This window comes from Neopelma chrysocephalum, unplaced genomic scaffold, assembly GCF_003984885.1.
Source record: "Neopelma chrysocephalum unplaced genomic scaffold, ASM398488v2 Primary Assembly neopelma1_23, whole genome shotgun sequence".
Taxonomy (NCBI): Eukaryota; Metazoa; Chordata; class Aves; order Passeriformes; family Pipridae; genus Neopelma; species Neopelma chrysocephalum.
Window position 1 is genome coordinate 26,434,998 of NW_020897691.1, and position 14,677 is coordinate 26,449,674.

At 35.5% G+C, this 14,677-nt stretch overlaps 1 protein-coding gene across 5 annotated transcripts in view; it reads right to left on the reverse strand.

The window, feature by feature from the left end:
• LAMA2 (laminin subunit alpha 2) overlaps positions 1-14,677 on the reverse strand; it is a 363,498-nt gene that overhangs the window by 197,708 nt on the left and 151,113 nt on the right. For 4 of the 5 annotated variants that reach the window (XM_027691382.1, XM_027691393.1, XM_027691372.1 and 1 more), the window contains exons 10-12: positions 13,469-13,629; positions 9,837-9,977; positions 8,228-8,405 (exon numbers count right to left, since the gene is read on the reverse strand). In XM_027691382.1, coding sequence (XP_027547183.1) covers positions 8,228-8,405; positions 9,837-9,977; positions 13,469-13,629 — 480 coding nt within the window. The remainder of the gene's footprint in view (positions 1-8,227; positions 8,406-9,836; positions 9,978-13,468; positions 13,630-14,677) is intronic. The other variant, XM_027691351.1, reaches the window with a different exon arrangement.

The following is a 14,677-nucleotide window of genomic DNA, read 5'->3' on the forward strand; positions in this document are numbered from 1 at the left end:
TCTATTTCTCTATCACTTCCAATTTTACTGTCATGGATTGACACTGGCCAGCAGCCAAAAACTCACTGAACTTTCCCTACTCTCTCACTCCCCTACTCCTCTCTCCCATGGGATGGGGAGAAAATAGGAGGGTGAAAAGACTTATGGATCAGGGGGAAAGGTTGAAGAGAAAGCCTTGACACTGCGCAAGTTTTGTTCAACAAGTGCTAAAAGACAGGTGTGTTACCAACACTGTTTTAGCCACAAATGAAAAATGCAGCAGCAAATGCGCCACTATGAAGAAAGCCAGCCGCACTGCAGATGTGAAAATACGTTCTCATCGGTCTATCTGTTTGTCTGTCTTTCTCTGTCTTTGTCTCATTAAACTGAAATTTATGAAAGTGATATTTTTGATACTAAATTTTTGGATTGCTGGAAATTTAGGAAGTATCACCCTTTGAAAATCAGAGTTTGTAAGGCACTCACAGTTAACAGCCCTACTATTCACCAATCAATCATGAAAACATCAAGAATTTATAGAATTTACAAAATAACTCATTTAATTTGTATTAGAATTTGTTGTGGAATTGATTACTGCTCCCCATAAACAAATATAAAATAAATTTTAAAAGCATTACTTTGTGTAAATTTTGAATGTCAGTTTGGGTTTTCTTTCAATAATGATATCTTAATTGAATTTGTCCCATTTTGAACCATATAAGCCACCTCTACATCTTCTATACTCTAGTTAGTAATGGAGATTTGTGTATTAGAAATCCGTGACTCACGCCCAATATGTTGTTTTACAAACACACAATCCTTTTGTTAACGACAATAGATGTAAAATGCTGTCAACAAATGTAGTTGGATTAGGCCTCCCAGACCCATGAACTAATTAAAAATTCACATGACACCCATAAAATTAAACATGAGTCACATAAATTCACACACATATTGCATCTCTACACAGGTGATCAGCACTTGGATTTGGGCACCTGTGATACACTTGTTTGGTTTTAAAACTTCTTAATGACACAGGGTAGTTAGTCAATCAAGTTAGGCATCAAAACTTAGTTTCTGAAGACAGACACATAGAAAAGCAAGGCTAATTCCTATACATAAAATGAAAATAATGCCATTTATCCATCTTGCAGAGAAGCTGCATATGAAGACAATTTTGAGATTGTCAGATACTACTGAGCGTGTCAAACGCCCCCCTCAAGAAAAAAAATAGTACAGATTGAAAGTACAACAAATGGTTTGTGTGAAAAGCTGTGCACAGTCAGAGGTTCTCAGTACTTCTGTCCTTCCACATACTGCTTTTTTGATGTGGAAAGCAAAAGTTGAACAGCACAAAATTACAAAACTAAAGCTCAGTGTCATCATGCAGTGTTACTAATTAGTTATAAACTTAACAATCATAATTCCACTCTATTTCAGGATTTTGTAAATCATTTAAATTTGAAGTAAGTTGGGGGCCAGGCCTGTAAATCAAACAGAAATAGCAACTCAGTTGCTATTTCTGTTGCTCAGTTTCCAGGGAAATCTGGAAACTAAACCTAACACTATCTCTTTGTGACTCAGTATTTGAAGATGACCATTCATTAGCTCTTAAGTATATCCTTTTGGTGATGGATATAAATGCCTTCATCACACACCTATGTAACCCAATATGAATTAGATGTTTGGACTATAAAATCTTTTTGATTAGGTAAGTCGAGTAAAATTTGATTAAACACTTTACTTCCAGGTAACCTGTGATCACTAAGGAATTCTAAATATAGTTTTCAAAGCACTTTGTTGCTGATGAGGTATTTAGTATGCAGAGGCATATATATATATGAGGAATAAAATATAAGAGGAACAAAACACCCATGTATCCTGCCTTTCATAAACTTCAGTTTTCTTTTACAGTCATTAGTAACGACTATTCAATTTAGCTATCTCTAGCTTGGGAATCATCATCACCATGCTTCTTTGCATGTAGATTAGCCCTCAGTACAAATCACCAGACATATAAATTCTTTCCAAGTCAAAACCTTTTTTTCTTTTTCTGCTGCTTTTTTGGATCCTTTGGTATTTTAGTATTTGGGATCAAAGATATGAAGAATAAAACATTGCAATCCGACAAGCATATTCCCCAATTTGCTTCCTTTTTCATTATTTCCTATGACCCCTTAGTGTTCTCTCTCTAGCATTCACTTCCCTTCTTTTGTGAAACTACTTTATTTCCTGCTTGTTTTTCCATTTTTCAACTGCCTCTATTGATCAAAGCCCTTGCCTTCAAGGCAGACTTGGTAAGCAGGTAACACAAATGACACTTGAGATTTATGAAATAATTTCACCAACAATAAATTTCCTCTTTTTCTACAGTAGTGTGAGATGATTTGAGTACTAAGAAATTAAATTTAACATGAGATACATGAATTACTGCAGTCAGTGGACTCAGCTAGCCAGAGTCTGAGCCCTGTTTCAACTCATTTCCAAGGTGCAAAAGAGGCCGTAACAGTCTACTGGGCATCCTTAGTTTCCTTGTAATCTCAATAATGGCTGTACTTGAACTGTCCCAACAGGCTATCCAAACATCATTAAAAGCATTAATGAGGAACAAAGTGTGCAAAATTTACTTATCTCTTGGTGGTTCTTTACAGTCACAGGCAGCTGATCACCAAGTAGTACAGTACCAATATTGTTTTAATTTGTACTGGGGATCAAGCAAAATTTGGTGAGCCACAGCTGTGCGAGAATGCAGAGAACTATCCCTGTCCATTCCATGGTCCCAAGCTGAGAGAATATTTCAGGAAAAATAAAGAATCTAAACTCAATCATGTAATACAAATTAAGTAAACTTAGAGAAAGTATCAGTCAGATGTGGTTCAAATCTTTTGAATGTTTTTCTCTTCCCTAGTATGCCTGCTTTGTTTATCTCATCCTTTCCATATCTGACTCTGCCTATTATCTCAATTTTTAGAAGCTGTAGTGAAGTCAGTGCTAATAAAATAAACAGCACATTTGGTATAAATTGAAGACATCTTCATACTGTTGACTGAGTCTGTTTTCCATGGTGACTTAATTTCAGTCAGGGCAATTTAGATTGTGATTTAAGATAAAATAACATTATTTAGATTATTTTAAGGTTTACTTGTTTAAAAAATGAAAACATACCAATAAACTAAACCATCTTTTTTTTAGAAGAATGCATTCAAATATGAAAGACAATAGATACTGAAGTAGCTGTCTTTACAAAATACATTTTTCTTTAGCTTTAAATGAATCATTTTAATTTTCTGCCATGTGGTGGTTGTTGACATTACTCAAAAAAATCTGAGAATCTGCAACAGCTGTGAATAACTTCAGGGGTGTTAAACTGAATGGAGATTTCTTGCATACTATGTGCTGCTGATGCCTATTATGTTTCTTTTATAGATATGGATAACATGCGTATAACTTAACTATTTCATCCTACTCTAAAATATAACATATTAAGGATCATTAAATGCCCCTATAAAATTGGTTTTGTTATGCTACGCCTTATACTTGAGGATCACATTCCCTACTCCATTTCCAATTTACTTTTACAACCTTGGAGATGTGCTTTGTTAAACATTCAAATCTGAGGCTGAAAGTCTTTTCTATGGAGACTGTATAAAAAGTCAAATTCACCATGAAGTACTGGACTTACCATCACTGAAGAAAAATCCCTCATGCACATAACAGATACTTCAAGCATTGCCATTATGTTACTAAAGGGTGGCCTGCTTAGACCTGGACAACCCATATGCATTAGGGAATGAAATCTTCTACTGAAACCCTAAATTGTCCATACAACCTGCTGAAGGAAAGAATTTTCTTAACAAGGCACACAAAGGGAGATCACATCAGCCCACCTAAGTTTCATTACTTCACTTCCCTGACAACAAAAGCAATACAGACACATGCTTTAAAAAATCAGTCTATTCTCTGAATTAAGACACAGTTGAATGTTGGAATTATGTAGGCTAGGTCACTTCCTGCTTTTCATTAGGCCAAATAATTTCAAAACAAAGTGATGGTAAAAAAAGTAGCTTCCAACTACAATTTAATTTGCATCTCATCCATTTATACCAAAAGGTGTTATGTAGATTGTTTTCCTTTTTGAGACAGGCACTAAAATAAAGGAGTTGTGGATCTATCTAACACCATCATGTCCTCTGAACAGGAAAACCTTGAGATCTGAAACCTTGACAATACTAGATGAAGCTTCCTGCGCTTAGATGCATAGTTTAGGACAATTGATACCAGCATTTCAGTTCCAGCTGATTATTCTATTATTCACACTTCCTTATGTTTTGGGTCTCAGCTACATTCCTTCCCCCTGGGAGCCATAGACTACAATTTGCTTTGCATTATTCTGCCTTTTGTATCAGAATTGCCTAAGAAATGAAAACAAATGGAAGGAAATAAACATAAAAGTCATGAGGACCTAGTTTATTATTATTTCATAATTCAATATTCAATCCTATGAGGTAGTCTAGGCAGTCTGCAACAGATAATATATCACAAAACAAACTGCTCCCTCTATCTCAATCTTTAATTTTCCACCATAAAGTACTTTTAAAGGGCTGACAGATTTTTAAAGTTTGTACGTATTGCCTACAGGCTTATTACAGCATCTTCATTTGTGGACTCAAAGAAACAATGACTTCTGTAAGTCAGCAAATAGGCTACACAGCTAATTATAAAAGAACAGGAAAAATAAATGAAGTGACAAGGTCAAAAAAGTCCCCTTCCCATTCTATATGCACAGACTCTACACAAAACTTTCAGCTATTGTATTGGTTTTAACTTGAGGTCAGAGAAAGAACAGTATCTACCACACGAATGCTTTAAGTCGATGGAGCTGGCAAACATGATGTTCTAGAACTTTTCTGAGAGATAGCAAAGCTTATCATTCAAGCATCTTTTGCTTTAATTTTCAACATTCTCTGACTTCGTGAAGGACCATATTACATTAACCTTAGTTATACTGAATGGAATCGTGCTGTACAACTAACTTAAATGATTCCTGTAAAACAAGGTTTGATGCAAGAAACTTCTCAATATGTCTGTCAGCATGCAAATAGTGGTTTTGAGAAGACGTTTTATGGTTTCTATCATATTATTTGCAGTTTGAGTAATGCCAGCATTAGTATCTGCTCAAAACCCAGATGAAGGAGTTAGAGGGTATGTATTTTCTGCTGTGTATTGAGACCTAACAATGTCCAGAGACCAGAATTCTAAGATAAGCTCCACCTAAAGACTGAATTTACCTGCAACTGCTAACCAAAGGCAGTGCGCTAACCACCTGAAAAAGGCAGGGTAAATCTTCACATTCACCTTTAAGCTGGCCCTTAGCAGAGGAAGGAACATAAAATTTGCAACTGCAGAAAGAAAATAAAGCATGTAACCAAAGATGGATGTTTCCTCATGGAATTTCAAGTGGCCTCAGAGGCCTCTCATGTGTGTGTCATGGGGGCAGAGGGAGGGGAAGGGGTGTCATGTTTAGATATGTTGCATATCATGTTTACTTTCACCTAATTGTAAGGGGTTCTACTCATCACACGAATTATCAAATTGCTTTTTGATGAGGTGTCAAAGATGCAGAGTGTATACGTAATGTTAGACTTCTGAAATATCACACACACCTAACCGTTCTATGTTGACTTTAAAGAAACAAGCATTTCATATCATCCTGCTGAGTTGGGTTATCTAATTTTTAATTAATTTTAGACTTTCTTTTCAGTGCTCTGATCAAACATTATCATATTGTAACTCATAACACTTTCAGACAAATATATAAAATATTTTAGCATGGACACATGTTTAAAATAAACCTATAGATCCACTGTCAAAACAATTTAAGAAACTGCTAACAAAAACCAAATGGGGTTTTCAAATACCTAGAATGTAATTAGAGTTGATAGAATAATGTGATTTTTCAGATACTATAAGCTTTAACAGACCACAAGTCCTCATTATTGCTGCAATCATTAGTTCAGTAGGCTATGATAAGGTAGGCAGGCAAGAAGATAAACTGTTTTATGATACCTACTAAAGCCTTAATATTAGCCATTTTAAATCTGTTCTCTCAAATTACCCACTAGATATTTTATTTCTAGAAATTAAATTCCTCCAGATTACTCCCAAACATATTCTGCATCAAAAACAATGTTCAATTTTTCAGTTCAAATGCATATTATATGGCTTTTTGAAAAATTATCTGAATTTATATGACAAAGTTTTAAATTCTGGTAACAGTACATATATTTAGAAGACTAAAAGGGTATGGTGATGTTAAAATAATTTACCCATGTTCTTGTCCAACTCTGGCATAAACAAGAATCCTGCCCCATCTATAGCCTCCTGTTATTTATAATGTCTCCTTCGAGACACAGTCAAAGACCAGTATCACATTACCGAGTGTCATCCAGATTTAGATGAAAAAGCTGAAGGCTGCACACTCAGGGGCATCCTATTTATAATGTTTTTTTCATCCAAAAGAAGCATTTGGAGATGGATGTAAAACAAGCAGTTAGCACATATATGTCAGTCAACAATGTGGAGGCATGTGCAGAACACACCACCTTTATATTAAAGAATTATTTTATCTAAGGTTTTTGAGCTATATTTGAAAACTAGGAAATGTGGTACAGTTAATATCTCTTGTTAATCAATTTTATTTTGGGGAATATTTTTTAAGAGCAATAATTTTAAAGGAAAGGCAGTTTTCTGTGGCACGAGGTTTATAAATTACAACAGAAGTGTGCATCTTGATATAGATTTCTGAAGTTGTTTTCTAAGACAAAAATTCTTAAGGAAGTTTGCATGCTTCGAGATACTAATTATTCTATAACTAGCAGTCATTCGCAAGACAGGATGTTTTTATCTAGATTCAGCTATTTGGTTTTATTCAGTTTCAGCTATTTAGAAAAATGTTTTATTGAGTTTACAAGTATCCTACTTCCCTTTCTACAGCATAAATCATCTGGCCTAAGCACGTCATTATCACTATAGTTTACATGATGCAACATGACAGTTAAGATGTACTGTGGTAATTTGAGTGCTTTCAGTGTTATTGTAGTATCAAAAATTTATATGGTTCAGTTATTAAGGCAAATTGCTTCATTCATACAGCGATATCTGACAGCAACCACAAAGGACCTCCAAATTACACTGAAAAAATATCTTTCACATTCAAATAATTTGTGCATATTCCTACCATTATTTTGCTCACTGAATAGAAGCAAGATGAAATTCTGTCTGGAAAAGTATTAGTTCATATTTCTGGGTAAGTTCACTAGTCATGGAAGATTACAGAAGAAACTCCCCCTTGCCCAACTAAGTAAGCCTGCCTATCTTTAACGATTTATAGCCATGAACAGGATGCCCAATTCTTTGGAATGATGATATTTAGTTTCAACATGCTCACTTACCTTCTGTCATGTTGATTTTCAGCCAATAGGAAGAAATAAATAAATAAGAGGTTGGCTAGCCTGAAGTGACTACAGAGGAAAATGTGCTCAAATACATTAGTGTTAACATTTCTGCTAAGTTTTAGCATAATCTGGGTTACAGTAAATGGAAAGTTGTTAAGTCTTCTTCACATTTAAGACTCATTCAGTCCTCTACTCCCTGAGAAAAATGAGATTTTCATGAAAGTATTGTGGATTTGGTATTAACCTGCAGGGCATGAATATGCGTGTACACGCACAACTAGATACATGCAGACTTAAATATATGCATTAGAACTGTCACAAACCTCACAACAGCATTTTCTGAGTTATAGGGCAGAGAGCTCCCCACACACAAGTTTCTTGCCAAACATTGAAGTTTTGTAACACACCCCCACAACATCTGATGCACAACTTACATCTCTGAAAAGCAGAGGAAGGAACTAATTTTCAAAGCTGAGGACAAGGTGAGAAAAGAAAAGAACAAGCTGAATCACCAGCTAATTCATTCAAAAAAGCACTGCTGCAAACTATCGAGACTTCTCTAAGGCCTGACAGCAGGAGACCAAAGAGAGCCTAAGGTCAAAGAGACTTAGTTAATTTTCTCTACTTAACTTTTTGCCTCACAAGGATATTCCACATGCCTGATTCCTTTCTGCTTGCAATTTTGCTGGTCAAATGGCTACCCAACTCAATCTTCCCTCAGTTCCACCCTCCTTCAAATCTTACCTTTTTTTCTCAGTAAATCAAATTAGCGTTTAGTCAAGTACCAACCACACTTACTTTGTTGCCCAAATAAGAACTGGGTGCGCTCCAATAGTAAGTCTGTGGCAGTACTTTTCGCGCAGCCACATTGCTGATGCTAAACTGCTGATGCCCATCAAATCTCTTTTGCTTGGGGGTAACTCTGATGAGACCTGGTAAGTCAGTCAGATGCCAACCATTCATGTCCTCTATCTATAATGATAGGGAAAAAAAAAATAAAACCACATTACAGTAGGAATCAGGACGTCGGTCATTTCAATAGTCACAGTCTCTCACTTGTCCATTTTAAAAAAACTGAGTTTTTTTTGAAAAAACTTAGGGAAATTTAGGAACCAAGGAAAATACAGTAATAAGTGCAAACATTCCTCTTACTGTATGTGACTATGAGCTATAACTTCTGAGTAGCTTGAAATAACTGCTAATATTTGCATTGTCTGCTTCAAATGCTCCAGAGAAAGGAAGAAATTCTATCATACAAACATATGTCCAAGAATATCTCCAAATACTATGCAAATTTTCAATAAATAATATGAGTCATGGAGTGTACAGAAGATGAGCTGACAAATGGATATACATTTTCTGATTGTTGTTGGCAGCGTAATTTATAATAATTTGTAATGCTAAAGCCCTACAACTTACAAGTTCAAATATATTCTTTTTATAAAGCCAAAGCAAAGCTGGAAACCGAATTTCTTGAAATACCTGAATCCCATAACTAGAAATGAATCATCAGCAAAGAGCACACTGGTCATACAAGGATGGCTTCTGGAGCCCGAATACAAACAGAACAATAAATGAGCTCAGCCATGGGATGGAAAATTTTCCAGTTGCTGGCATGTAAATGAGAACACTAGGCATATATGATGCTATTCGCAGCCTTCCAGCATAACAATATGGCCAAAACTAGGAGCTAGTAAACCTGGAACATATTTCCCAGACTCAATCTTCAGGCATGAATAAGTAGCATACATTCATTACAGTGGAATTAGTGTCTGAGCTTTGAGAACTAATTTACAGTTTAGAGTATATTTGCAGGCTAAAGACATTTTTCTACAGCAGAAATAAGAACAGTAGGTTCATCTCCCTCTTACATCCTTTCCTAGGAATGCAGTATGCAAAAGAAATGCTCTCAAAATGCCCCCTGCAAGGCATTCCTTTTTTCTTACTTAAGCTGTGTGTTGTTCATTTAGTGTTTCAAAAATTTAAAGTATTTCAGGTCTAGAAATTGAATAATTATCTGGAAAAGAGTCTGTGCATTTAACTCAGGACTGATTACATATGCACATTCCAGGAATGTGTCTTGCACATGGCTTCATTTCTTACTATTTTAGCTTTTTTTGTGCTTTTCACTGTTCTAACTGCACTATTTCAGAATTTTCTCACAAAGAGAAACAAAGATTATAAGCATTTTCTTTTGGATAAATGAAAAATATCATAGAATCATAGAACAGAATCATAAAATATCTCCAACTGGAAAGGACCCATAAGGATCATCAAGTCATAGGTGGCATAAAAAGACATGCAGTATTTTCTAATAAGATGCACCCTGGTGGCGATGGTCAGTGACAACACAGAAAAACACAAAACCAGTGACATGTACTGCTGCAGTATGATTTTTCTTACACTTCCATAGGTAAGGTGAGAATGCGTGCAGATATTTGTTTTCCCAGAGCAGAAACATTCCTCACAGCCTTCAGGATTATTTTGCTGAAGATTGAAGAAACCTGGTTTGCATTGATCACAGTTTTCTCCTTCAACGTGTTCCTGAAAATGCACATTAGAATATTACTTCAGTTGTCATAGATTAGAACTCGAGATCACTGGCTTTTTATTCTTCAGGAGAGTATAGATTGCAGGAGTCTAAAGACACTTATAGGAAAAACTTTCTTATTTGGGAATGTTAGTAGCAAACCCTTTACACAATAAAAGGTACTATGACTGCATGTAAATAACAGGAAATGGAATTTGGACATTAGGAGAGTTTTAATTTTTCTTCTATATGAACAGACATACTTGATTTCAGGGAATAATCTGATTTATTTATTTATTTATTTATTATTACACTTGAGAGTCTCAGAGTGGAAGGAGGTATGGGACACAACGTTACAACCTCAACAATAGCAGTTTGTAGGTAGGGCTGATTAAATCTGTGCACATCCAACTGATGTAAACTACAGTTCCATAGCATCAGTTGTACTAATCACTCAGTGTATCAGTTTTTCAGGGGTCTGTAACTGATAGCTGAATTCAGGCTATATCCTAGTGTTCAAAGGGTTGAACTTCTTTCCATAACTACATGGGTTTGCCACCCATGCAGCCAGGTCTGCAAACTCTTCTGCTGTAGAAAGACAGGCACTAAATATACATGAAGAATTCTAAACTTAGCATTTGGTACTTATATTTTTCATAGAAAGCTTATGTTGTGCATTAAGTCTTGCTGCCTTACACCAGAAACCAATTTGTCCTATAGTCAAAAATAAAGCCAGGTTTTCTACAAGAAGGGTGTTGCAGGAGGCTTGCAATATGGTGCTGGCTTAGTAATTCAGTATTTTGTCCCACATAGCTCAGAAAATTCCCTTTCAGAAGTATTATACAGTCTCTTTAATCCTGGAGACAGTGCTCTGTGTTATGCTCACAGGACCAAATTGTTGGCTCTATGTCAGCAGAGAATGAACACATTATAAAAAGTCTCCCTATACTATGTAGTCTAGGATTGCTCAAAACACACAAATCTGAAGTAAATTCGGCAAAAGCCATTTGATAGCCTCCAGGATAAGATCCAGCAAAGATGAAACATGCAGGTCAACGCAGGTGGAGGTATGGGAAGAAAGGATAGCACATACGAATTAAGAGAAAATAGGGACAGTGAGTGGGAAGGGGCAATGACGACAGGCAAAAAGGGAGATACAATGAAAATGTAATAAGGTTTTCACCCTTAATTATATAATAATTCATATACATGTAGCAAAATATCTTTGCTCTGTCTCTGCTGCTGTGCTCTATCTATGCTCCCCTTCAGTAACATCATACAGACTCTGCTAAACAAACCACAAATATCTTTAATACAACTCAAGGCTATCAGTCAATTACATTTAACTTCAACACTGGTCACAAAAGTTTCATACTGTGGTGATGTGCTTAGTGTGTGCAGAGTGGGAAGGGGATAATAAAAAAAGAGAGCTGAAAGGCAAAAGCATGTGTTTAAATGCAAAGCTGCCCACTTTCCAGTCACAAACACATCATCTCTGAGTAAAACATGTAGAATTCTATTGAATAGGCAGCAAATTCAGTGATAATAGATATATAATAGATATATCGATAAATAAAACTCAAGGTTGGGAAGGAGATCTAACCTATCTTTCAGCAAATGAAATAATGTTTCTGCAGTCCCATGTATTTCTGAATACTATTCAATCTAGTTTGAAATTATCCAAAGATGAGATTTCGGGTATATACCTTCAGAAAGTTATGATAATTAGTAAAAAAAAGGCATTTGTACTTGCCCCTTCCCTTTCTGTACTTACTCTAGTTAATGTGGTAAAGATAACAATCCAATGCCCACTTGGCTGCATTTTGCTGCTTACAGATAGAATCGCTTTTCAGTAATTTCCTTTACAAGAAAACTATCTTTAGCAAATTTATAGCTCATCATAGGTAATTGAAAGATGTGATTAAAGGAAGGGAAGCATTTTTCCTAAGACCTGCTATTAACTAGACATCCCACTTTTTTCTTCATATGGAGCATAACTAATCTGATTATTACAGTGTCCCTTTGACCAAAATCTGCTTTGATTTGTATTTGAAGATTGCTAGTGAAAATAAATGTGTATCTATCTTTATCTCAGCTATCTGCAAAAGGTATCATTTTTCTCCCACAAGCACTTAAAAAGGGATTGGAGGAGCAGAAAGAAGACAAAAGATGAACACCGAGCAAAAAGTGAGCATAATGAGAACTCTCCAGGATAGGGAAAATGATCTCTATTCCTTATTTGTTCATTTTGGTCTGACTGTACTAACATCAGTTTGGGTTTAGAAAAATAATGTCATAAGAATCATTAAGCAGTAGTTATCTTCTATTTAACATAATACACCTTCATCAAAGCTCTGTTTCGAGACGGAATATTGCGAAAGCACCCCTTTTCTCATCTTCTAGACTTGATAGCTAAGTAATTAGAAATGTGATATGGATAGATTTTTTTTCTGACAGAGAGCATGTGACTGTTACATAAAGTGAGGATAAGGTTAATTCTCTGAGTAGATTTCAGTGCTATTCAGCTGTCAAAACAGGGCTCTGTGACAGAGCTTTGTGTATGTCCGCAGCATGAGCTTATAGATTGAAGCATTTTTTTGTACATTTCTGTATTTAAGGATATAATGTGAGTATTTTTAAATTCTCATTTGTGACTTATTCTGTTAATTAAATTCTGGAAGGAAATTCCCACAAATACAACACAGAAAAATTGATCCATAGTACAGTAAGCTGTCCTTTGGGCATATTCATGGTCATTTACTAGACTGTGACCTAGAGAGCACAATCATTTCTAAAGCATCATAACTAGGTATTTTATAAGAAGTGAGTGCATGTGCTTTTAAAAGTTTTTTATTTCAATATAATATCAAAATATAATTTGACAGAGGTACGTGAAGGCACACAGAGAAAAATACTCTTAAATTTTCGTCCTAGAAATTAAGAAACTCTTCCTACAGAAAGGATGTATTTTGGTTTTTTAAATATGTTAGAGATTTCTAAACAACTATCCCAAGGCAGGAAAGAATGCTCTCAGTTTGGAATTTAGCAAGAAAAGAGGAATATACCCCTAATGACTACTCTTAAAAGTCAACTTTCTTGTTTTAATAGATCACCAGTTCACTTCATTTTCTCTTTTGAAGTCACATTACAGGTTAGTTTTAGAGTCTACAATATTGTAAACATATAGTTTCTGAGTAGATGAGGATGGAAGTTTGAAACAAATTATTCACAGGCTTCAGAAGTAACCCTTCATTACAGATTTCTAAGGACTTGAAGGACTGGCAGCAGACTCCTAGGTAAATATGTTGATTACAGTGAGTTCTAACATAAGACAATCTAAGACTTTACAGGACCCAGATTAAGTGTTCATGAGAAGTGACTAACATAGATATTAATACAGCTAGGTAGAACACTGGAATATTGTTGTATGATAGAAGAGCATTAACTGCAATCTTTCAATATCATTAGTATTTTTCTATGATTCAGAAGAACCTGACATGCATACCTTGCAGATGCAGGGACCTATGCAAGGGTCATCATTCTCACTGCCCTTAAGGGAGCAGTTGCAGAGCAGGCACTCAGGATATCCTTTATAACCCACGGCACATCGATTGCAGCTTTCTCCTGCATAGCCAGTCTTGCAGTGACAGAAACCAGGCAACATGTCTATGGGAAGAGGGAGAAAACATGAGATTGACTTGATTTATCATTATTATTGGCAGATATGTGTTTTAGAGTGCTCAAAGCAACACTTTTGGTAAGTATAACATAAGTTTATTTACTGTTGGTCACACTACCATCTATTTAACCCAGTGTCCTGTCTGAGAGAGACTAGAATAAGGCATGTAAGAATAGGGCAAGTATACAGTGACTTGAATTTTGAGTTTCCAGAAATCTGCATATTAGAGATCTTGAAAACTGAAACTTATCTGTACTTCCTTGCATCTAAAAGTCCCTGAAAACCTTCTCTTCCATTAATTCACCTAAAAGCCTTTGAACATGCTTTTATTTTCAGAATCCATAAAGCTCCCTAGCAGGAACTTCCACATTTAGCCTGGTGCAGTGTGAAAGAAAACATTGAAGTGTGTTAAATCTCTATTTATTGCCATCTAATTCTCATATCATAGAAAACAGCAAGTAACCAGCCACTTCTTCCATGTTATCTGTGATTTCAATATACCTCTATCATATCCCACATGACATTTTTATTTCATATGCCACAAAGTCCTAAGCCTACTCAATATCTCTACAGAGAAACTGCTTGGTGTAGCCAAAAATCTCTGTTGTCTTTCTCTGCACTGTTTCCAGTTCTAATAAATTATTTAAGAAGAAGGTAGTGCATAGTGTGGACTAGTTTGATACATTTTTTTGATGTTTTTTTCAGTTTTTTTTTTAAAGAACAGTAGTATTTCCTAAGGCCCTGTTGACCTTTCTGACTATTGCCAAAACAGAACTGAACTGACAGACCTGGGGCACAGCAAGAGCTGTTTCACAACTGGTAGTGCCTAATTCAGTAATCACTGTAATCACTGTACAAGTAGAACTATTTTTTTCAGTGTTCTACTTTTAATTGCTACAGAAATTCATCATTTATTTTACTACCCAGCCGCTGATTATCGTGAGATCTTTCTGAACATTTTGCAGTTCTTTCATTTTTCTATGCTGAAAGATTTTGTACTTGCTAACTGTATCACCTTCCTACTCATCCCTTCTC